Here is a 26,222-nt window from a genome sequence, read left to right on the forward strand (position 1 = left end):
AGTCATGAAGTCTCTTGAATCCTTTATGCTTTTCTCCAGAGCCACCAGTAGCTTTATAATTATTCTTCTGAATTGGCTTTCTGACATCGATTGTAATCCAAATTCTGTAACTCTGTGGGAGAGAAGACTATTTCTGATTCTTTCTTTTGTGGTGTATTCTTTCTAGTCATTTTACTCAGTGCAGAGTGGAAAAACAAGTTGTACTGTAAAAAGGAAGAAAAAAAAAGGAGAAAAAAGGGGAAAACAAAGAACAAAAACAAGGAGTGGTATCCTCTGATTCTATATACTGTAAGTCCCTAGACTTCCCCTGGACCTTTCCAGCGCTGCTGGGTCAAGAACTTGCTCTTACCCTGTCCTTCCAGCTGGTCTTCTGAGGGAAGGGTCTGCTGTGCTGATTCTCAGGTGTGTGCACCTGGGCGAGCTGCCCCGCCCTCTGCCAGGTGCACAGCTCAGTGGGAGCTGTTTTTCCTGTGAGGCCCCTTTTCCCTGGCGGCCCTGCTCCATCCCAGGCGCAGGGTGACACGGAAGAACAAGAAGACTGGCAGCGGCCAGCTCTCTAGCCTGGAGTCAGCTCCCGCAGTAACTACCGCAGCTCCCAGTCTGCACTGGCCTGGATGCTCCGGGGGCGGGGGCCGCTGACCTGCACAGCTTGGGGCACGCAGCAGCATGAATGTCCTCGCTGTCCTGGCCCCTCCCCACCTCCGCCTGTCCCGGGGGAGCGCAGGATCCTGGCTGTGTCCTCCGGTGACCTGGGCTCCGGGGCCTGCGCTGCTGGAATCGTCCTCCCTGGGCCGCGCAGCCCCCTCCGCGCGGAGCTGCTGCCTGAGTCGCAGCCTGAGCTGCTCCCGAGGCCCCCCTGCGCGCTTCAGCCCTTCACCGAGATCAGCCGCGGGGTGTGGGGCGCACTTCCTCTGTTAGTGAACCTGGGGACCGGGGGCTCCACTGCCCCTCCTGGGATCCTGCCCGAGTTCCCTGCAGGCCCCTTTCCGTCCGGGAAGATTGGTGCAGCTCCTGCTTCTCCGGGACTGGGCTCTCCTGTCCTGGAGGCTCTCACCCCCGGCCTTCGCCCGGCTCCTCGCAGGGACCCCTCCCCCATTGGATTCCTTTTTATTGATTTATTTTTCCACCTTCCTACCTTGTTAGAAGCACGAACTCTTCTCACTGTAGCATTCCAGCTGTTCTCTCTTTAAATCTCAGGCCAAATTTGTAGGTTTTTAGGACGATTTGAAAGTTATCTAGGTGAGTTGGTGGGACCAGGTGAGTAGGAGCAGGACCCTACTCCTCTGCTGTCCTGCCCCACCCACATTAGGACATTAGGACATTAGGACATTAGGACATTAGGTTTTCTGTGGCAAATTCTAATTCAGTGTATATTGGCGTAGTAGAGTGATGAGAATCTCATACAGTTTTCAGAACAATATATACTAATAATGGTGAAAAATAAGTATTTCTTGTGAAACTAAAATGACAACTTAAAAATAAAAGCACACCTTAGAGACTCTAAAACACTAACCTAATGTAGGCCTAGTAATTAAGAGTCCTTAAACATTCCTCTGTATTATACATGGATGCTTTTCCTGGATAATCTATTTCCTTTAAAATACCTTTAAAAAGTGGTGTTCTTAAAAGGACACTATTGTTCTACATCAAAATAGTTTGGCAGGAAGACACCTCATTTTCAGTTAATTAAAACACTATTAGAATATATTAAGTAAGATGTTATTAAGTAAATGAGTCCTTATTTTCCATGCCCTCTAGTGGTACAACACTAAAGATTCTGAGAGTACAAGCACTTTCTGCTCAGAGGTAAAACAAAGAATGAGGCAGTCACACATATTTTCCTCTAGGAAGATGTACAATGAGTAGTCCATTTTATTCCCTAGGCACATGCGCTCTGCATAGTGTGGGTACAGTTGGTGGTCTCATGTTTCATTAGAACCAGTACATATTGCACATAAAGGGAGTTTTTTAGAGAAAAGTTTTTAAGCTTTCCTATTATTAAATATTCCTATCAGGAATCATTTTTTAGGGCAGCCCTGGGTGCTCAGCGGTTTAGTACCACCTTTGGCCCAGGGCGTGATCCTGAAGACCCGGGATCGAGTCCCACGTCAGGCTCCCTGCGTGGAGCCTGCTTCTCCCTCTGCCTGTGTCTCTGTGTCTATCTCTCTCTGTGTCTCTTGTGAATAAATTTTTAGCACTATTAGAAGTAGTGTTGTAAAAAATGCTTATGATTTAATAAAGTATAAATATGCTATCTTGTATATGTTTTTTAGGTATTTGGGGCCAAGGGTTATACTCCATGCAATGAAAGAAATGCAGATGGCATTTTAGTCTGACAGATGTTTGGTTAATTAGTTTGCAGTAATCAATTTTGGAGAGGTAGATGGAGATCATATTATGTGATTTTGAATGACAGTAATTACTATTTATTTTGTAAACCCATACTATTGATATCTTTTTGTATGTTGGATAATGAGGGAATATATACAAATTAATACTTTCATGAGGATAATGCTGGAGAAGTGTGTAGTGAAAATTGAAGGATTGGTATGATTCTTGGCAAAAAGTTGAAAGGGATGCCAATTAATAGATGATAGAATATATGTCATGACTTTGGAATGCTCAATTGTGTACCCTTGTACATAAATAAGAATGAAGACTAGAAATAATGATCTCTCTCTGTAAGCAGTATTTTTAAATATTAGGATTTCAAATACTCTAATTGTTCTATCCTTCTTTTTCACATTGCCATGTTCATCACCAGCCAGTTACTCATTTTATAATTGTAGGTTAGGTTTAGATACAGTCTAAGGTATCTGATTCAGGTTTAGAATCAAGGAGATGGCATCTGTGACATTTGGTTCTACTTTGTCATGAAAATAGATATCATTTTTTATATTAAATGATGCTAAGAAAAAATATGCTTTGTAAATTTTTTAATTTTTAATTTTTCAATTGAGTGTAGCTGACACACAATATTATATTAGTTTCAGGTGTACAACATAGTGATTCAAATTCTCTATGCTTTATGCTGCTCTCACCACAAGCGTCACCACTAACCATCAGCATACAAAGCTATTACAGTACCATTGCCTATATTCCCTATGCTATGCCTTTTATTCCTGTGACTTATCCACTCTGTAACTGGAAATCTATCTCCCACTCCGCTTCACCCATTTTGCCCATCCTCCTACCCCTGTTACTCGGACAACCATCAGCTTATTGTTTATGAAAATATGCATTTTTAAACTAACAGCAATTGTTACATTTTAATTTTTATTTATGAAATTTGTTAATTATGCAATATATTCACACTTCCTAGTTTCCTATTTTCATTACTTAATAATAAAATTAACTATATTTTCTTGCGCAGATTAAAATTAAAATGTTCCGAGTTTAACTTTAAATATTATGTGAATTCAGATATTGGTTTCAGATCCATAAAATTTGTGGTTAGTTGAATTCATATAAATGTTAACTTTCCTAAAAAATAATGAAATATGAAATATTACAGTGTAATATTTGTTTCCTTGTTTTAATACTTGCAGAATTTTTTACCTTTTATTAGTATCAAGGGATAAATTAGCATCTCTGGGCATGGCTGTAGGAATCTTATTTTGCTGAGTATTTCATATTTAAATATAAAGAGACACATAATTTTTTAAATTTAAATTCAATTAATTAACATATAGTGTATTATTAGCTTCAGAGTTAGAGTTTAGTGATTCATCAGTCTTATATAATATTCATTGCTCATTATATCACATGCCTTCCTTAACATCTATCACCCAGTTACCTCATCCCTCTGCCCTCTCTCTTCCAACAACCCTTAGTTTGTTTCCTATGATTAAGAGTCTCTTAATTTGTCTCCTTCTCTGATTTCATCTTGTTTTATTTTTCCCTCCTTTCCACTATGATCCTGTTTTGTTTCTTAAATTCAACATATGAGTGAGATCATATGATAATTGTCTTTCTCTGACTGGCTTGTTTCACTTAGCATAATACCCTCTAGTTCCATCCACAATATTGCAAATGGCAAGATTTCATTTTTTTTGACAGCTGAGTAGTATTCCATTGTATACATGTAGCACCTCATCTTTACTCATTCATCTGTTGATGGACATCTCAGCTCTTTCCACAGTTTGGCTATTATGCACTTTACTTCTATGAACATTTGGGTGCAGGTGCTCCTTTGGATCACTACATTTGTATCTTTGGGGTAAATAATTAGGAGTGCAGTTGCCAGGTTGTAGGGTAGCTCTACTTGCAACTTTTAAAGGAACCTCCATACTGTTTTCCAAACTGGCTGCACCGGTTTGCATTCCCACCATCAAGAGACACATGATAATTAAAACACAATATTCTCTTTTGTACATATTTATAATTATAATGTAATATTTTAGTGAATAACATAAGATCACCATTCATATTTGCAAAATGTATGTTTTTGGACTTGTGGGAAGTCTTATCAATAAAGGGTAATAGAATTGAGACATATTTTTGAAAATATTTATTAAAAGTATATTGTGAGTTAGCTAAATCAATACAGTAAATCAGTACCTAGCAAAGAGTAAGCGGTGTTTGGAAATATTTCATACCTGCCATGTTGAAAGGTGAAGGTAATTCTATTATAATGATTATGCTTCTTTACAAATCAGAAAATCAAAATCAAATAACTATTCTCAGAGCAGTAGTTATAAAATATCATTGTGCTAATTTCTCTTTCTAAAAAATAACAGTAAAATCATATTAAAAATATACTTATGTATTGGTGCATTTTCTTTTCACATAGAATATATAGGTGTGCATATACAGATGCTCTACTTTTTTTTTTAAGATTTTATTTATTTATTCATGAGAGATGCAGAGAGGCAGAGATATAGGCAGAAGGAGAAGCAGGCTCCCTCCAGGGAGCCTGATGTGGGATGTGATCCCAGGACTCCTGGATCACAACCTGAGCTGAAGGCTGATGCTCAACCACTGAGCAACCCAGGTGTCTCTAGATGCTCAACTCTTATTCAATTATATGTACCCAGCCTATTCTGATACCTGTTTTTGATGATATGTGTACCTTGCCACTTTCACACTTCTCATTTTTATAATTTGTGATTTATCTTTTTGGGATAATATGACTTTTTAAAAGACATTTGTCAAAGTAGTTGACCTAATCAGTTTTACCAATAAAGGCAAATATAATTGTAAAGCAAATCTCAGAATACACTTTTGTGTTCACACAGGAAAGTTTGACTGAGGGTCTTCTATAATAGCTACATCATATATTTTTGATAATAAAATAATATTTTCAAAAAATTATTTGGGGTTATTCTGTGGGAACTCCTATGGTTAGAATATTGGAGAAAGATACGTGTATCCTAGAAGCCCCTGATTATAATGTAGAATGACTAAAAGAAGAATGCAGACTAGATTGACTACCCTCTATTAATTTGAATAGTTATCTCTTCACTTTTAGATCAAGTAATGATCAGAGGATTTCTAGTATGTCAATGACATAGCTCATAAACAACTATGTAAGTCCATACCACGATGCCATATGTTGCCCTTTAGAAAAGTAAGACTATTTGGATAATCCTTTGACTAAAATATAGCAGTATAAATATGCAATTAATCACATCTTTATGATGTTACATTTAAAAAATGTTTTATAATTTAATGATCTCCTTTGATGGAATTCTTTCTTTTTTCAGCGGTGCTTCTTTATATCGTGACATGTCTCAGCTTCCTTTATTTTTAGCAGGATCATAATTATTAGCTTTATTGCAATAAAGAAACAATGCTAAAGGGTTATTTTAGAATGGGTTTTATGGAATGGTTACATATTAATGGAGTGATCAGACCTTGGTTTTTCAACTTAGTAGCTTCAGAAATTCAATTTTATTATTTCAGCTAGTAGCAAGAAGGCTTTGTAGAATTGCTTCCAGTAACCAGTTACAGGAGAATGATTTATTAAAAAACTTAAAAACATGCTACTTCTTTACTAGAATACAGTTATCTATAAGGTCTATGAAGAAAGAAAACATGGTCTGTTAGGTTCATTGTTAAATCCCTAGGGTTTAGAAGATTAATTTTTAAATTACTACGTTAATAACTTTTTACTTTACTTTTAATGAATCCAAGTCATTTGGGAGATTACATGAGTAATCAGTGTTACTGTTAGTTTAAATGTCTATTTAGAGAATACTTAGTAGTAATTGTGTTTGATTTAATATCCAATTTATTAATACTATGAATTTGGTAAATAGTTCATTATAATTAAACAATCAGCTCTTTTCAATATCCACATAAATGTTACGTACCAATAAATTAGAATATGGATTAAATTTCCCGTGACTCTTAAACATTGGTTCCAATTTTATATAATCAAATTCTTCCTAAAGTACTATTAAAATACCAAATCTAACATGACAACTTATCTTAAATGCTTTAGATGCTTTTAAAGAAAAATATACATATTACAATAATCCCAAAACCTATCATATGTTTATTGCTACTAGGAATTTACATTTCTTTTCATCTTTTTTATTCTTATACTTTGCTGACATGGAAATTTTCATATTTCCCTAGGATCTCAAAGATATCTGAGACTATTTCAAAGATATCTGAGACTTTCCCAAGATTTAGTAACCATGCTCGCATTAAAAGAAAAACTCATCTCTTAAACTTGCACAACCCAGGTTTTAATTAGAAATTTCTTTGTCTAGTTATTGGAATTTGCTATACATTCATAGATAATTCAGCCTGGGGATACTGGCCATCAGGTTAGACTTTGTTTTTGCAATTAAAATCTACTTATTATATGCCGTTATGCCTTTACTTATTTATTTAAGTTCAAGCCTAGCTTTTAATTTTGTGCAGTACTGGTGTTTCCTCACAAAATAATTATTTTTTTCTAAGTCCAAATTTCTTGTGTTACAAAACAGTTTCCCTGTTATTATGATATATAGGTCTGGTGTATGAATGTTATTAAAAACTCTTGAACTTTCATTATTATATCTTTATTATGTAGAGCTATCTAACTTTTTTATCTTCTAGGGGATGAGAGACTATTTCTGCTTAGTTACCACTTCTAGATATTCCACTAATTTATCAAATGTTTGAAACACACAGTTGTTCCCTGTTAGATATGGGATATGATCATTAATGTTAATTAACTGCTGAACTCCTTTTCCACTTGGTTATTATGTGCAACCATCAGTGCTGATCAATATTTTCTGTTCATGGTACAGAATTACTTTCAGTGCTGCTACTTTGATATTTACAGCTATCTCCTTACACAGATGGAAATACATATCATCTTACTATAAACATACATATAATTAGAAAAACAAAATACTCATATAAACTATTTATTGAAAACAGTAGAAATTAAAGAAATTTCACCCTATATATGTTTTTTTAAATATGAGTACCTTTTTTATTTCTTTGTTTCAAATTTTTATTTAAATTCCAGTTAGTAAAAATATAGAGATATTAGTTTCAATAGTAGAATTTAGTGATTCATCACTTACATATAACACCTAGTTATGAACGCCTGTTTATATCCTTCATGTCACCATTTCTATTTGAGTATTATGAACTCTTAGCCTTCAACAGACTCAGGCTGTTTAATCTAGCCATACTTTTTCTTTTTCTTGTTCATATGTCAGAGATTAGCCAGGAAAAGCCATTTAGGCTTCCTGAGTCTTCCAAAACTGCCTCTGATTTTTTTTTTTTTTTGGATGAAACTTGTTTTCTGGCAACAAAAGAATGACACAGAAACTTTTTTTTTTTTTTTTTTAAACCCTTTCCTTAATTACTGAGGAGCCCTGTTTTTTTTTTTTTTTTGTTGTTGTTGTTGTTGGTAAATATTGGGCAGCAGGTATCTGAATTGCCCATCAGCGCTGGCTGAGGCCAAAAGTACTGTTACTGCTGTTGGTCTCTTTTAAGGAGAGATGTGGAAAATATATTATTTTTAGGTTTATGAGTTCACATTGATTTTCTTCTGTAACATATTATGTTGCTACATCTTCTCTCCCTTTATTATGAGGTTTTACTAGATTCAGAGATTACACTACACTAAGGGAAAATGCTTTGTGAGCAAGATATGGAAAGAATTAGAATTAGTAGATATAAGAGCAATGCATCTAGATTGGTGTTAAATGGACCCCTCCCCCCAATTCAAATGCCAAGGGTCACTTGCAAATGATAAGGAAATATCAGTAAGTTTTTCAAATTTAATTTAATTTTCCTTGTGTTACTTCCTTAAATTAAGTGTAGGAGTATTAGTGGCAATGTTTTTCAATATTTCCTTGTTAGAAAAATAAAACTTTTTTAAAAAAGTATTTTTCCAGCTTTTGTTGGATGTATTAGTGGAAAAATTCAAAATTCATCCTTGAAAGATCATGTATGCCTTTGGACCTCTGGAATTGTTAGAATTAGGAACCAGAAGACCTGCTACTATGACATTTTTTATTTTTCAAATAGACTTAGTCTTAACTATATAATGAAATCCAAGGCCTCTGTGATGATGTCATTTTACGTCTAGTAATATCTGTCACCAAGAAGAAATGTTTCTCATTTGGGTTGTGATCAGCAAATTTTGTTAAAATGCCCATCTTGGCTCATCTACCAAAGACAGGGGGTTTGGCTTATATAAGAACCTGGTACCTTCTTCTGGTACCATAGCTAGGTAGATTGCGCAGAGTGGTTTCACGTAGAAGAAGGAAATGCTGTGCGCAAACCATAGAATCCTACAATGAGAAATATGTCCTTAGTGGGCATAGCAAAAAAAAAAAAAAAAGTTACAGTCATCTTTTAGGCACTAATTTATTTCCTTTCTTCCTTTGTTCCAATCTTCATTGCTTTCTAAATGTTGTTGACTGTATTAGTTTGGTGACACTGCCATAACAAAATAACACAGAGTTGGTGGCTTAAGCAATAGAAATTTAGTTTCTTATAGTTCTGGAAGCTGGGTGTCCAAAATCAGAGTTTAGACAGATTTGATTTTTCCTGAGTCCTCTCTCTTTGCCTTACAAATGGCTGCCTGCTTGCTGTGTCCTCATATCATTGTCTGTGTTGCCAGTGTCCTAGAACCCTCTTCTTATAACTCTAGTCTTACTGCAATATTCATGCAACTTCTTTTTAAAGATTTTATTTATTCATTTATCTGACATAGAGATGGAGAGCACAAGCAGGGGGAGCAGCAGGCAGAGGCAGAGGGAGAGGGAGAAGCATTCTCCCCACTGAGCAGGGAGCCTGATGTGGAGCTCAATCCCAGGACCCTGGGATCATGAGCTGAGACGAAGGCAGCCACTTAACCGACAGCCACCCAGACATTCCTACTCATGCAACTTTACATAAACATGATTTATTTCTTAAAGGACTTCTTTCCAGATGTGTCATATTCTAAGGGACTGGGGTTTGGGACTTCAACATATGAATCTTGGATGGAAAAAAGAATATAATATTAGTCAATGAAATGTTAACTATAAGACTAAAATTGGTAGAGTAATTTTAAGTTGGATACAGTGTTAACATTTTCACTGTAAAACATTCTTTTTTTTTTACCAACATATTCTTGACTTTCAGATTAAGGTTCTCTCATTTGAATAGCGCTTAATAGACACTAATAATAGTGTCTTTACCAAATCTCCCTTTTCTAAATTCTGTCTTTTCCAGATTCAACTTCAATTATGCTTTTTTTTTTTCTTGCTTGATACTCTATTTTGCACTTTTGAGGAGGGCAGCTTCTCTTTTGTTGCCTATATTTTTTAACATTTTTGATGCTTTATAAGAACACAACTTGTTCTCAGTAGGCAATTCCTGCCACAGTATATCATAAAACTGCCAGTAAACATTGATTTTTTTTATAGTTTAAATTACTAGTTACCTTGTGATGAATACAGATACTACAATATAATACAATGAGATAATGATTACTTGTAACTTTCATTGGTAGAGAAAATCTCTTAGATTTGGTGATATTTTTTACCTTTGAAATATTGTGCTCTATTCACAAATATCACATGATTCTAAAGTTTAATAATGTTTAATTCTATTTTTTATGTTTTATCTAAATTCAACTTGCCAACATATAGTATACCACTCAATCCTCATCTCATCATATGCCCTCCTTAATGCCCGTCACCCAGTTACCCTATCCCCCCACCATTCTCTCCTTCTGCAAACCTTTATTTCCCAGGGTTAGGAGTCTATCATGGTTTGTCTTCCTCTATAATTTTTTCCCACTCAATTTTCCTCCTTTCCTTATAATCCCTTTCACTATTTCTTATATTCTACATATGAGTAAAACTATATGATAATTGTCCTTTGCCAATTGACTTATTTCACTTGGCAAAATACCATTCAGTTCTATCCACATCTAAGTAAATGGTAGGTATTCATCCTTTTTGATGGATAAGTAATATTCCATGATATATGTGTATCAAATCTTCTTTATCCATTCATCTGTTGAAGGACATTGTGGCTCCTTCCAGAGTTTGCCTATTGTGGACATTGCTGCTATAAACATTGGGGGGGCAGGCACCCTGTTGTCTCACTTCATCTGATTCTTTGGGGTAAATATGCAGAAGTGCAATTGCTGGGTCATAGCGCAGCTCTATTTTTAACTCCTTGAGGAATTTTGGAACTGTTTTCAAGAGTGCCTGCCCCAGCTTGCATTCCCACCAACAGTGCAAGAGAGTCCTCTTTCTCCATATGCTTGCCAACATTTCTTGTTTCCTGTCTTGTTAATTTTCTCCATTCTCACTGGTGTGAGGTGGTATCTCATTGTGGTTTTGATTTGTATTTCTCTGATGGCAAGTGATGTGGAGCATTTTTTCATGTGCTTGTTAGCTCTGGGTAAGTTTTCTTTGGTGGAATTTCTGTTCATGTCTTCTGTCCATTCCTTGACTTGATTGTTTCTTGGGTGTTGAGTTTGATAAATTCTTTATAGGTCTTGGATACTAGCCCTTTATCTGATATGTCAGTTGTAAATATCTTCTCCCATTCTGTATGTTGTCTTTTAGTATTGTTGATTATTTCCTCTGCTGGGCAGAAACTTCTTATCTTCACAAAGTTCCGATAGTTCATTTTTGCTTTTGTTTCCCTTTCCTTCATAGATGTGTCTTGTAAGAAGTTGCTGTGGCCTAGTTCAAAAGAGTTGTTGGCAGTGTTCTCCTCTAAAATTTTGATGGATTCTTGTCTCACATTCACATCTTTCAACCATTTTGAGTTTTTTTTTGTGTGTGGTGTAAGAGAATGGTCCAGTTTCATTTTTCTGCATGTGGCTAGTTTTCCCAGCCCCAGTTATTGAAGAGACTGTCATTTTTCCAGTGGATATTCTTTCCTGCTTTGTAGAAGGTGAGTTGACCATATTGTTGAGGATCCATTTCTGGATTATCTGTTCTTTTCCATTGACCTGTGTGTCTGTTTTAGTGCCAGTACCATACTGTCTTGATGATCACAACTTTGTAATACAGCTTGAATTCAGCATTGTGATGCCCTCAGCTTTGGTTTTCTTTTTCAGCATTCCTCTGGCTATTCGGGATCTTTGCTGGTTCCATACAAATCATAAGGATATTTGTTCCAGCTCTTTGAAGGAAGTCCATGGTATTTTGATCAGGATTGCACTGAAAGTGTAAATTGCCCCAAGCGGCAAAGACATTTTCACAATATTAATTCTTCCAATCCATGAGCATGGAATATTTTTCCATCTCTTTGTGTCTTCCTCAATTTCTGTCATAATTGTTCTGTAGTTTTTAGAGTATAAATCCTTTACCTCTTGGTTAGGTTTATTCCTAGGTATCTTATGCTTTTGGGTGCAGTTATAAATGGGATTGATTCCTGAATCTCTCTTCAGTCTCATTGTTAGTGTATAGAAATGCCACTGGTTTCTGGGCATTGATTTTGTACCATGCCCCATTGCTGCATTGCTGTATGAGTTATGAGTTCTAGCAATCTTGGGATAGAGTCTTTTGGGTTTTCTATATACTACAGTATCATGTCATCTGCAAAGATGGAGAGTTTGACTTCTTCTTTGCCAATTTGAACACCTTTTATTTCTTTTTTTGTTGTCCAATTGCTGAGGCTAGGGCTTCTGCTACTTTGTTGACTAACAGGGTGAGAGTGGGCATTCTTGTCACGTTCCTGACCTTAGGGGAAAAGGTCTCAGTTTTTCCCCATTGAGAATGATATTTGCTGTGGGCTTTTCATAGGTGGCTTTTATGATATTGAGATATGTTTCCTCTATCCCTACACACTGAAGAGTTTTTTTATTTATTTTTTTCACATTGAAGAGTTTTTTTTTTTTTTTTTCAAATGAAGAGTTTTAATCAGGAATGGATGCTACATATTCTCAGATACTCTCTCTGTATCAATTGATTTGATCATATGGTTCCTGTCTTTTCTTTTGTTTATGTAATCTATGACATTGATTGTTTTATGAATGTTGAACCATCTTTTCATCCCAGGGAACAATCCCACTTGGTTGTAGTGAATAATCCACTTAATGCACTGTTGAATCCTATTGGCTAGTATCTTGGTGAGAATTTTTGCATCCATGTTCATCAGGGATATTGGTATGTAATTTTCCTTTTTGGTGAGGTCTTTGGTTTGGAGATCAAGATGATGCTGGCTTCATAGAATGAGTTTGGAAATATTCCTTCCATTTTTATTCTTTGAAACAGCTTAGTAGAAGAGGTATTATTTTTTCTTTAAATGTTTGGTAGAGGGATGCCTGGGTGGCTCAGCAGTTGAGCATCTGCCTTCAGCCCTCAAGCCTTCAGCCCAGGGTGTGATCCTGGAGACCACAGATCGAGTCCCACATCAGGCTCCCTGCTGGAGCCTTCTTCTCCCTCTGCCTACATCTCTGCCTCTCTCTGTGTGTCTCATCAATCAATCAATAAAATCTTTTTAAAAAAATAAATGTTTGGTAGAAGCCATCTGGTGCTAGACTTTTGTTTCTTGGGATGATTTTGGTGACTGCTTCAGTTACTTCACTGGTTATTGGTCTGTTCAGGTTTTCCATTTCTTCCTGTTTTAGTTTTGGTAATTTGTAGGTTTTGAGGAATGCATCTATTTTTTCCAGATTGCCTAATTTGTTGGCGTATAGTTGCTCATAATACATTTTTAAAATCGTTTGTATTTCCTTGGTATATGGTTGTGATCTCTCCCCTTTCATTCATGATTTTATTATTGTAGTCCTTTTTTCTTTTTACTAATCTGGCTAGGGGCTTGTGCATCTTATTAATTCTTTAAAAGAAACCAATGCTGGTTTCATTGATCTGTTATACGGTTTTTCTGGTCTTCACTGAGTTCTTCTCTAATCTTTATTATTTCTCTTATCCTGCTTGGTTTAGGCTTTATTCGCTGTTCTATCTCCAGTTCCTTTATGTGTAAGTTTAGCTTGTGCATCTGAGGTTTTTCCAATTTTTTGAGGGAGACTTGTATTGTGATGTATTTCCCTCTTAGTACTGCTTTACAGTATCTAAAAGATTTTGAGGAATTGTGCTTTGATTTCATTAGTTTGAATGAATCTTTTTAATACTTCTCTAATTTCCTGGTTGAACTATTCATCTTTTCGTAGGATGCTCTTTAACCTCCAAGTGTTTGAGTTCCTTCAAATTTCTTGTGATTGAGTTTTAGTTTCAAACATTGTGGTCTGAAAATATGCAGGGAACAATCCCAGTCTTTTGGTATCAGTAGAGACCTGATTTGTGACCCAGTATGTGATCTATTCTAGAGAAAGTTCCATGTACACTTGAGAAGAATGTGTATTCTGTTGCATTGGGATGGAATGTTCTGTATATATCTCTGAAATCCATTTGGTTCAGTGTATCATTCAAAGCCCTTGTTCCTTTGGTGATTTTCTTCCTTAAAGATCTGTCCTTGGGGTGCGGGGCAAGATGGTAGAGGAGTAGGGTCCCCAAGTCACCTGTCCCCACCAACTTACCTAGGTAACTTTCAAATCATTCTGAAAACCTATGAATTCGACCTGAGATTTAAAGAGAGAACAGCTGGAATGCTCCAGAGAGAAGAGTTTGCGCTTCTAACAGGGTAGGAAGGCAGAAGATCTGTCCTTTGCCAATAGTGGAGTGTTGAAGTCTCCTACTATCAGTGTATTATTATCTATGTGTCTCTTTGCTTTGGTTATTAATTGGTGGATATACTTGGCTGCTCCCACAATAGGGGCATAAATATTCATAATTGTTAGATCTTCTTTTTGGATAAACACTTTAAGTATGTTAGTGTCCCTCCTCATCTCTTGTAACAGTCTCTGGTTTAAAATCTAATTATCTGACATGAGGATTTCTATGCCAGATTTCTTTTGAGGACTATTTGCATGGTAAATGGTTCTCCATCCCCTCATTTTCAGTCTGAAGGTGTCCTTAGGTCTAAAATGAGTCTTTTGTACACAGCATATCACATCAACCTGCGGCTCTTCCTGTTCCAAATACAGAATTAGGCGGCGCTGCTGGGCTGCCCCCGCCTGCCCGGCAGTGGCTTCACAGTGCTATCTGACTATTTTAGCCAAGGAGAACAAACGCGAACATTGGGAAAGTCTGCATGCGTTTGCGAAGGTGTGAGCGCTCACACCTCGCCCTCTGCCCATCCTCCCCTGTCCTGGGCACCAGAGGCTGGGCCACCTGCAGAGGAGACAGTGGCTCAGGGACACAGCAGGGCTAAGCCCAGCGGCCGTGCCCTGGCCCCCACGTGCGGTGAGGCCACCGTCTGCCCTGGGCCATGCACGGCCCCTGGGCCAGACTCGGGGAGCACGCTGACTTCAGACGGCATATTTGATTGCAATAATTATTATTATTTTTTTTTAATTGCAATTATTTTAAAAAAAATTTTTTTTTAAATTTATTTATGATAGGCACACAGTGAGAGAGAGAGGCAGAGACACAGGCAGAGGGAGAAACAGGCTCCATGCACCGGGAGCCCGACGTGGGACTCGATCCCGGGTCTCCAGGATCGCGCCCTGGGCCAAAGGCAGGCGTCAAACCGCTGCGCCACTCAGGGATCCCTTGATTGCAATTAAAAAGGCACCCTTGTTTCCTAAAAAAATTCTTCCTTCTAGTCATTTTGTCCGGTTCAGAAAGGCAGTATGAGTGAATAGTAAAAAATATCCGCCATGACCCAAGTAAAATACACCCTAGACAATTCTGAGTAGATCAGTGACCAGAAAATAAAAGTAAAAGGAGAAAAAGACCATGAATGTGAAAGTTAATTTGACTTTTTGAGTTTTTTTAAACTGAAAAAAATAGTAAAAATTTTAAAAAGGTGGGAAGGGAGTGGTGTGGTGTGGCGAGAATATAGTCTTATAGAGTGAACCAAGACAGTGATCCTCTTGCTTCTGAGGGTATTTTGGTCTGTGTGTTGGAAGGTACTAAATTCCAAATTTATATAAAAAAGCAAAACATATAGGGAAGCAACAACAACAACAAAATCAAGAAGACAGAAGAGGGGGTGGAATGGTAAGAAAAGATAATATAATCTCATGGAGTGGATCAACACTTTGTGCTACTTGGCTCTGAGTGTAGTTTGGTCTATATGTTAGAAGGTACTAAATTCCAAAATTATAAAACAAAACATACACACCAAACTTTTATATCTATAAAAATTAAAATGAATACATTGAAAGGAAGTCCAAAATGCCAAATATATCTATGACATATAATTATAAAAATATGAAAGTCCGAAAGGAAAAAAAAAACTGAAAAATGAAGATATGATAAAGTATTGTAGATTAGTCAGGAAGAAAGAGAGGATATTGGAAATTTTTAACCTGAAAGATAAGTGAATCATAAGGAAAAAGCCTCATGTTCTCTATACTATTTTCCCTTTATCCTGGAGCTTTTCAGTGCTGCTTGGTCAGTAAACTTGCTGTTCTTATGTTCTAACAGCTGATCTTCTGGGGGAGGGGCCTGCTGTGCTGATTCTGAAGTGTTTGTGCCTGAGTAGAGATGCCTCACCCCTTGCTGGTTGGCTGGGCTCAGTGTAAGCTCTTTACCCTGTGAGGCCTTTGTTCCCTGGAGGCCACACCTCTCCAGGGTGAAAGGAGAAAGAAAAAAAAAATGGCAATGGCTAGATTCCAGTGCAGGAGCCAAGACCTCCCAGTGTATACTAAACTGCAGTCTCTCAGTGCGCACTGGTTCCAATCCTCCTGGTGGCAGGCAGGGGGACACAGATTCATTCAATTTGAAGGGCACTGGGTGGAGGAAGAGCTTTCACTGTCTTGTGTGCTCACTGGCTCCCCCTCTCCAGGAGGGAATGGAGGACAGCCCATTTCTCTCCGATGCTGGATCTCCTGCATTCACCCGCTGGAGTGTGCACCCACTCTGCCTCTGCCAGATGCTTTGGGAGGGTTGCTGCATTCCTGTCATTTACCGGGACCTAGGATGGCATTGGTCTCCTGATCTGAGGACATTTTATGGTATATGGAATAAGTTGAGTTTTCTCTTGGCACCCATGCTTTTTCAGTGTCTCTGGGAATATTGATATTACACTCTCCTCCTGCAATTTTGCTCTATTTCACCACTGACCACTTTCCAGGCAGGGAAGACTCTGAGGAGCAGGTTTCCAAAGGATCCAATTGTATTGCCCTTAGTGCTGTAACTGCCCTGCTGCAGATGCCTTACTAAGGCTCCCTCTGCAGTTTATCTTCTGATATGTCCCCTCTATTTCTCTTCTCCACACTCCTACCTTGTAAGAAACAATCACAGCTGTTCTTTCTTTACATCTCAAGTTGAATTCGTAGGTATTCAGGATGGTTTGAAAGTTACTAGCTAAATTTGGGAGACCAGATGAAATGAGGAGCCCTACTCTTCTGCCATCTTGCCTCAAGGGGTAATTCTTTTTCACAGTAAGAATAATTTATTTAAAAGTCATAGTGTCCTTACTTTCAATCTCTAGAACTAAGCTGTTCATTTTCTATTTGACAATATCATTGGGCTTCCCTTAATGAATATTTAATTCTTTAAACATAAATTATGATAACATTCACATTAATGGGAAAAATGGTCTACAGTATAGTGTCATTTACTACATGTAGCATCATGTGCATGTAGCAATATGTACATCTGTACAAAATGTGTACTTCTGTTATTTCAATCTAGTCTCTGTTAAGTTCATACTTTTTAAAAACATATAGTCACCATTATCTATAAACACAAATACACAAATTAGGACCTTATTCCTCCCTCAGTAATTCCTACCTCTGCATATTATTGTTTCTCCTTAAGACTTCTCAATATATCCTTCTGGTTTATTTTCCTATTTGCTCTGTGAAAGAAAGGAAGAGAAGGGAAGGGAAGAGAAGAATGTAATCTACCTCTGATGTGTATAGCATTATGAAAGTCAATAATTAATTTTTAATCTAATTGATATTTATTTCTTCTGTTCATCCTTCCTAATATTAAGCAATCGATTGGGAAATGGTAACTGGATTTTCACTTTCAAGTATGGTCTAAATGAATATCTCACAGTTGGCACTGTATACAAAATTTATTTGGGAATTCTATAAATGTATCAGAAGAATGTTGTCCAGGTCTGAAAGGTAAATATAAAAAAAAAATATGAAGTTTTAGTTCACAGACTTCTGTACATTTGAAAAAAAAAAAAAACTTTGTATCCTTTTTAGCCGTTTTAGTGAGAGTTAAGATTTTTATAATAATTCTTGGAATTTTTTATTGGGTAGATAATGTTAAAGCCCATGGGAGAGTCAAGTGATTCAGCTAAAACTTTTCATTTATAATTTTGAGTTCTTTTTTTGCTTCATGGTCTCTGTATGTGGATATTTCCTCAATTTCTCAGTGGTTACTCACCTCTAACTATTGATTTTACTTTTTCTTCAGGATGTTTTGAATAATTTGGGATCTTGTGAACTGGATGAAGACGATCTAATGCTTGATCTAGAATTTTTAGAGGAACAGAATCTTCATCCTTCGGGTATGTGTTAAATAAATGCGCCAGGTCATAAAACTCTGATCCTGGTCACTAAGCTTTCATTGGTAAACTTCATATTGTATAGGATACATTTAGTCTTTTCCATCTCCAGTTTGTGTATAACATGCTAGGTACCTTTGAAATATGATTCTGGTGATCTTAAAATCTATTATGGAAATATAAATCCATTTGCTAGACAATTGTAAAATAGGAAAAAAAACTATAAAGAAACTTCAAGAAAGGAATTTGGAATTTAATACTTAATGGAAAAGTTAATATTTTCTCCTTTTGAGGGAGAAAAAAAACAATTACAATCCTATTTTTCATTTATTTTATTTAACTGAATGGAGTTTTTGTAGATCAAGGTTTACTCCTCAAAAACTTAGCTGCTTCAATGAAAACACATAGATTAATTTTATGCAATAAGGTTGTCCTCAAAATTAATAATTGCCAATAATAACCACAAATACAAACTCATAAACACATAGTTATAGCATGAGATAAATAAATTCTTGTTAAATGAATTACGAAGGGAGCCCATTATATTTGTAATAGCTTAATTATATTAAAGCATGAATCTGTCATATCTTTAAATGCCAAAATTACTCCTATTAAAGTAGATTATAGGGATTGTTTATTCTTATTTAGATATTTGGGTACAAAGAGAAGCTGTTACTTACCTTTTGTTTTTTCTTTTGCTTATAACACCTTTAGTATAGTCATTTTCAAATTAAACTAGAAACAATATTAGGGTGTCTGGGTGGCTCAGTTGGTTAAGTGTCTGACTCTTGATTTTGGCTCTGGTCATGATCTCAGGATTGTTGGTCAAGGCCTGCATCAGGCTCCACTGTGGATGTCGAGTCTGGTTAAGATTCTCTTCTTCTCACTCTGCCTTCCCCCTTGCCACTCTCTTTCTCTGTTTTTCAAAAAAATATTAAACTGGAACTTTAAAATCCTGGTCTTAGAGCATATATTTGAGAGAATCAATCTGTTGGATTTTAGTGTCCATATTTTTAACTTTTAAGAATTAGACATAATCTCTAAAGTTATATCCAGTTCTAATATTTTATAATGATTTTTTGTTTAGGCAGCATTTTTATATTATAGATAATATCACATTACAAATTGTCAAAAGAAGGCAATGTTTATGTTTTACATTTTACAATGTTTATATTTTATTACTTTGTATTGTAGGCTAATATCAAAAGAAGCTATGTTAAATTTTTTCTGGTTGAAAACAAATTTAGGATAATCATTTCTTAAAGCATTCTTCATGCAGTTGATTTGATAGATAGTCTTTTAAAAATGGAAGATTTTTCTCACTTTTATACAGATAGATACTTTATACCATTTTGTCATTCATGTGTATTTATCTTAGAAGAATTTGATATAGTAGAATGTACATCCTTGTGGAGGTAAATTTGTCAGTACTTAGCAAAACTATACATCCATTTACTTTTATATTCAACTATCCAACTTCTAGAAGGTTAATCATAAAACACTGGAAATATACAAAATAAGGTGCACAAATAACTTCTTTGCAAAATATTTATAATAACAAAATATTGGAAACACCTGGAGTCTTCTTCAATAGGATATTTATTAAATATGCAATGGTATATATACTAAGCAATCATTAAAAGGATAATGAAGATGTCTGTATATGCATGGTGTGGTTGTAAGGGTATGTTGTTGATAGAGAACTTTGTAATTTTGGATTAGAATGACAATACCTAAATCCACTGGTCACTAACATCACTAAAATTGTAACAACTAGACGTTTTTCCCTCTTAATACAATGCCTAGAGAAGTACACAGCACCACCACTTCTGCCCACAAGTACTTAAATCTATTCAATTATATTTTTTCTGTTCAATTATCTTGATTAGATTTTGATTTTATAGGAAATATTGGGTTGAGCAGAGAGGGAATCCAGCAACCAAATATAGAATGTGAAGAATTTTAGAGGATAATGGTTTGGTTTCTTAAACAAATAAATGGCATGATAAAAAGGGGGAAGGGCTGTTGTAGATTAAAAGAAGCAAATGTAGTGTGACATCTTTGTTGTCATACTTATTGAAAAACTTAGAACACTGTAAAAATATATTTCTGGTTCAAGCAGAAATTTGAGAAATGACTAAATTATTGCAGAATTATTTATTTTGTTGGGTATTGAATATTTTTTTTAAGAATACTTTAGAGAGAGTCATGTGGTTGAAGCAATAAGATATATGAGGTTTACTTTACCAGCAAGTATGGAAGAGGGAATAGTTGAAACAAAATTGGAAAATCATTGGAAATTATCAAAGCTGGGTAATAGGTATTTGGGGTGAAAGATTCATGCATTAATTGTAATATTTTCTCTGTTTTTTGCCTTTTAAAATATTTTCACAATAAAAATAAAACAAATTTTAATTAAAAGAATGATAAATAATGTAGCAATCTCAGTTAATGTTTGGTAGGCGATCATGATGAAAAGCAAAGAGTGACTTAAAAATATAAAGACTTGGCTCAAATATGCCTGGGAACAAAAACAAATGTTTTAAAACATTAACTTCAGTTTTTTTTATAAAATAACGGGTGCTGTGTACTTCATTAGTTTATTCTAAAGGGAAAGAAGATATACTAAAAACTGTTAATCTCCTGAGTCTACTTCAGGAAGTATATAGATTGGTTTGAAGCCAAAACTGGAATACTTTTTGAATCAACTGAGTTAACCAAATTCTTCATGATGTAAATGATATCACTTTGCATACTTGAAGTACAATTTTGATAAATGAAATAGTCCTTAGAGTGATTTAGGGTTTGTATAATGATACTTAATAAAATGTCTTTGAAAACCTGTTTCACTTTGGTTGACACATTATAGGGTTTGAAAAAAGCCACAACTATGTGTTTATGCATATTAGCTCAAAAAGAAAAATTTTTGGTTGAATAGGTTTTATGTAATTTATATTTTTATTAAGCAACATAATTAAAGGTCTTTTCAGAATATAAGAAGCTCATTATTAATAATTGATATTGATAAAAAGCTCATGAATGCTAATCATTTTAAAATGATGATTTAAATAAAAGTGATTTTCAAAAGTCTGAAAACTAAAATAATGATATTATTAAATTCTATTACTTACATTATCAAAAATCATTGGGGGTTTAAAAAAATTTGTTAGGGTAAAACATTTCATTTTTTGGTTCTAGAGTCTTATAAGGCAAAGATTTATAGCAATTTATACTAAGGCTTTTAATACAATGGCCAAGGTGATTTTTGTAAAAGAGAAGTATTTTTACTTTGAAAATATTTAGTCAAGTATTTCTAGTAATTGTCATGTGTGACATGTATAAATTTTATTCAGTTTAAGATATAATTATTAATGGTTAAATTTGCAAAGACTGGAAAAATAACCATGTAAAGGAAATGTGGAATTTCTGCTGTCCTTTTTACTGTGCTAATTTGCATAAAGTAGATACTCAATTGCTCTATATTAATGTGATTTTATTTAAAGCATAGCTAGAAATGTTAAGCCATGTATAAATGGAATAAAATGGATTTAAAAGTAAAACAAGAAATAATAAAGTTTAATCATTTTTGTTTTTTTCTATAGGAAAATCAAAGAATTAGGAGATATATTTTGCTATACAGAGTTTGAAACTATGAATTTAAATATATTTCCTCACATTTTTTGCAACATGTGTACATTGAACAGTGTTCATATTGAGTGATTTAACATGCAAAGAGACATTCTAATGGAAATAGAATGCATAGGAAGTGATAGAGTTAATATTTATATGATACGAATCATTGTTAGTTGATATGCTACTTGCAGTATAAGGAATATGAGCTAAAGTATATCAACCAGGCAATTAAAATATCAGAATAGTGCAAACAAAACAGAAAAAAACAATTTGAATTCTGTGGCTCAAGGTCTTTGTTATAGAAATGCACACATACTTGCACATTTGGATGTATGTCTAGGTATTTCATCATTTGTTGAAAATTTTGTGCTTATGACTATACCTAACTTGGTAAAGATGCAGTTCATTATCTTGGTCATAATTCTTTTGGACATCATTTAATTTTTTTTTCATTCTTTGCTATCTGTATTTTCATTTAAAAACGATTTGTAAGTTTTCAGTTAGGTTTTAAAAAGTTTGTTTTTGACCAGTGCAGTGGACAATTTAAGTAAAGTTCCACAAATCCTCTTAATATATAAATTTATCCTATGGAGTCCTAAATTAACACATTCTCTTTCTAGAGAGAGGTAGCACAAATAATAGTACAAATGAAATATTTGTTTTATAGTGCAGTAAGTGGATATTAGTATTATCATGAATACTGTAAGAAAGGATAATTTCAATGAGGGAAAGGCATATGAACTGAGTTCTCAAAAGGAGATTTGTCTGGGGGAGAAAAAAAATAAAAGCAACTATTCTGAATAATTTACTTTGATCTTAGCATTATATAATTTTATCTTTGCAAATTCTTTGTATCACAAAAATTTTATCTTTCCAAATCCTATGGATAAGCCTTCCAGATGTCTTTAATCATATTTTTCTTGAATTAATGCTTAGATTAGTTTTATGGATAATATTTTCATTATATAATTGAATGTATCATGTTTTAAATACAGGATTGGTATAGAAAAAGCTAGGAATTTTATGAGGATCTTGCTTAATCCAAAATAAAATTCAGTTCCTTATATATATTAACATTCCTCAGGTAATTTTAACATTGAAAATATTTGAAGTAGATGTTGTCAATCATTTTCCTTACCTTCCTTTAAGGTAATTGCCATAAAGCCCAATAGAATGTCTAATGTTAAGCAATGTTACTTCCTGACGAGTCCTCCAAAATGAACTGTTTTGCAAACTGTTACCCTTATGTGACTAAATAAGATAAATCTACAAATAGTTGTTATCATAATGCCAGTTAAATATTGGACAGTGTGTAGTGTTTGTTAAAAAAAAAGAAGAAGGATTTGAGTTTTGGTTTCAGAACTTTTAATCTTTAGCTGTTCTTTTCCACAGTAAAGTAGAACCAAGTCACATTTCTTTTTTTTTTTTTTTTTCCAAGTCACATTTCTATTTAGACTGTAGTATTCAAATAATGTTGGGAAATATGCACGTGACTAATTTGACAGTGAAGCATCATAAATAATTAAATAAAATTAAAACACATTTTGGTGTTATCTGTTTGGAATATATTCATTAAAATGCCATTGTTCCAGTTCTTTTCTTGGCTACTAGGAGTTGGTGGTGCATCAGTTTTAGCAAGCTGTAGCTGGATATCTAAGTTGATGGAAAGGAAAACTAAATGCCAGTAATGAGCTATGCTTTTTTCCTAAGCTGTCTCAAGTTAATGCTCACAATAACTCTTGGAGAGGAAATTGCATCTTAAAAATCCATTCTAAGTAAAGAAATGACAAATTAATAACAAAAGAGAATAGGCACTTTGGAGGCAGACATATCCAAGTTAGCATTCCAGCTCTACCACAGTGACCTTGGGCAGGTGACCCAATTTTTTTATGTAATTTTTTTTTCATTTGTAAAATGATAATAAAACTATCTCAGAATATCATCCTATCTAAATAGGTGACATATTTATGTATAAAGTGCCTTTCACAGTTGCCTAAAATAAAATAGGAGCCCAGGACAAGTTGACTATCTTGACATCTTAAATTCCTTGTCATAGAGTTTGTCCAACCATTGGTATTTTGTATAGTCCTTAATTTCTTAACGCTTCATCATGATTATATATTGTTTTAAAACATGCTTTATGATTTTACTTTTTATAATCTAAATTCTGTGTATCAGTTTAGGTGATGTTTTGTTAGGGGGACCTGGGTGGGCTCAGTTGGATAAGCATCGGACTCTTGATTTCTGCTCAGGTCATGATTTCAGGGTCTTGAGACTGAGCCCCCCCTTCAGCTTCAAACTTAGCAGGAGTCTGCTGAAGATCATCTTTCCCTCTCACTCTTCCTCTGCTCCTTCTCCACTTGCTCATGCTCTCTCTCTCTAAAATAAATCTTTAAAAAAATATGTGATATTTTGTTAGTAGTAATTATTCAAAAATTAATTAAGGCACTTTGCTTATAACAGGTGGTACATTTCTTTGTGTTAAAACCAATGCATTTAAATGCATGGAAACATTTTCCCCAGATATTAGTCATGTCTCTAAAATTCATTTTTAAAATAGTAATTCTAAGAGAAATAATAAATTTCCCATTTTAAATACTTTAAAACTTATTAATCCAAATCATTAATGTTTAGAGAGAAAACCAGATTGTTACTTTGTATTAAATTTGACCTTTGTAATTTGCAGATGAGTTACTCAATTGAAAATGTAATTTCCTTATTTATCACTGGTAAAAATAATGCAGTGGTCATTTTGATGATTGAGTGAAAAAATTTTATGTTGTTTTGTTAGTTATTTTGGATGTGACATATAAAAACACCTAGGGCAGTATCTCTTGGTATATGTCCAGATGCAAATGGAGAAGAAATGGCTCAATGATATCAATTAGGAATTAATTAGGTAGTTGCAAATTATTTTGAGTTTGATGAACAAGCAATATAAAATTCTGCGGTGAATTAGGAACTCCTCCTGTGCCTATTAATTAAGGAGGTAATTTTTGTTATTAATTTTTAATGGATAATAGCACAGCAGAGCTGAGATGAAACCCTAGTGGCTTTGTTAATATGAATGGTAATGTACAAATTGCAACAACATTCACACAGGCAAAATTATAAAAATTAACTATAAGTTTTTACAAGCTTTGATATGTCTGGGTCAGAAAAAATATGTGTAAGCTATCTTCAATGTGATTGTATAAAGCTGTGTGACACTTAATTTTGGAAGTATAATAGCTACAAATCTGGACTCTGGAGTAGGACAAATCTCAGGTACCGACAACCTATGTAAACTTGAGCAAATTATTTAGTCTTAGTTTTCCTTTTTTCATCTGAAAACAGGAGCAATAAATGTATCTACCGCATACGTTTGTTGTGAAGAATAATAGCTTAAAGTGTAGTAGAATGTCTATATCATGTCTGGCATACAATATTTTTAATAACTGTAGCTAATAATATTTTTTTACAATATACATGAAAAATATGATGGTCCTGAGGATTAATAGGAACCCAATCTTGCTGATTTGGGTGATTTTTTTTTTTCCCAGTCTCTATTAGTGGAAGATCTCAACCACATTTTCAAGTAAAGTATTTTTCAAATTTTAAGCGTAGAATACTGCAACACATGCAATTAATTTTGTGGTTATCATGGATTTCCAAACTTATACAATTATAGCATTAAATAAAATAATAAAAGAATAATAAATAACATTTATTGAGTCTGTGTGCCAATTCAATGAGGTAAATAATTCTTCCACATTTGAGAAATTTGAAACTTTGAATCATAAAAGACTACAGGCAGTAGATGTCTTATCTGGGCCCAATGTTTTTCTAATTCTGAAGACTGTGTTAATAATTTTGATTCTTTGGCTAATAATTAATATATAGTTTTAAAAACACAAGTACACAGAAGCTTTTTTTTTTTTTTTTACAAAAAAAGTGGCTCTTTTTTTCTGAACATTCCCCCAAAGTGTATTTAATTTGATTTGAGATATTTTTTTCATTTCCTTTGTAGCTTCCTACTTTTTTTTGAAATAAAAAATATTGAGAATATAGGTCATGTACCATATAATTCACATATTTAAGTTATACAACTCAGTGGTTATTAATATATTTGCAGGATTGTGTCTGTATCATCACAATATAAGGTTAAAACATTTTTGTCATGCCAAAAAGAAGCTGTACCCATTAGCAGGAACTCTTTGTTCATCACACTGCCAACCTGAGGCAATCACAAAGCCACTTTCAATCTGTAAAGTTTTTCCTCTTCTGGAATTTTATATCAACAGAATCATACTATATTGGTCTTCTGTAGTGGGCTTCCTTTGCTGAGCATAATGTTATCAAGACTTATTCATGTTGTAGCATAAATAGAAGTACTTCATTCTTTCTTTATGATCTTATTAATATTCATCTTATGGATATATCACATTTTTCTATAATGTAAATATTAAGTACTTAACATGTAAATATTAATGCACTGCTGCACAAGCAATGGGACAAATAAACAAAAAAATCAAAATATGTATCAAAACAAAAAAAAAACAATATTCTAAAACCTATGAGATGCAGCAAAAGTAGATGTTAGAGTGAAATTTATGCTATAAGTGCTTGTATTAAGAAACAAAAGTTAAAATAAACATTACCCCACA

At 34.4% G+C, this 26,222-nt stretch overlaps 1 protein-coding gene across 6 annotated transcripts in view; it reads left to right on the forward strand.

Moving 5' to 3' along the window:
• Positions 1-26,222, forward strand: part of CCSER1 (coiled-coil serine rich protein 1) — a 1,371,014-nt gene that overhangs the window by 241,121 nt on the left and 1,103,671 nt on the right. For all 6 annotated transcript variants that reach the window (XM_077882877.1, XM_077882876.1, XM_077882880.1 and 3 more), the window contains one exon: positions 17,853-17,946. In XM_077882877.1, coding sequence (XP_077739003.1) covers positions 17,853-17,946 — 94 coding nt within the window. The remainder of the gene's footprint in view (positions 1-17,852; positions 17,947-26,222) is intronic.

Source organism: Canis aureus, chromosome 33 (genome assembly GCF_053574225.1).
Source record: "Canis aureus isolate CA01 chromosome 33, VMU_Caureus_v.1.0, whole genome shotgun sequence".
Classification (NCBI taxonomy): domain Eukaryota; kingdom Metazoa; phylum Chordata; class Mammalia; order Carnivora; family Canidae; genus Canis; species Canis aureus.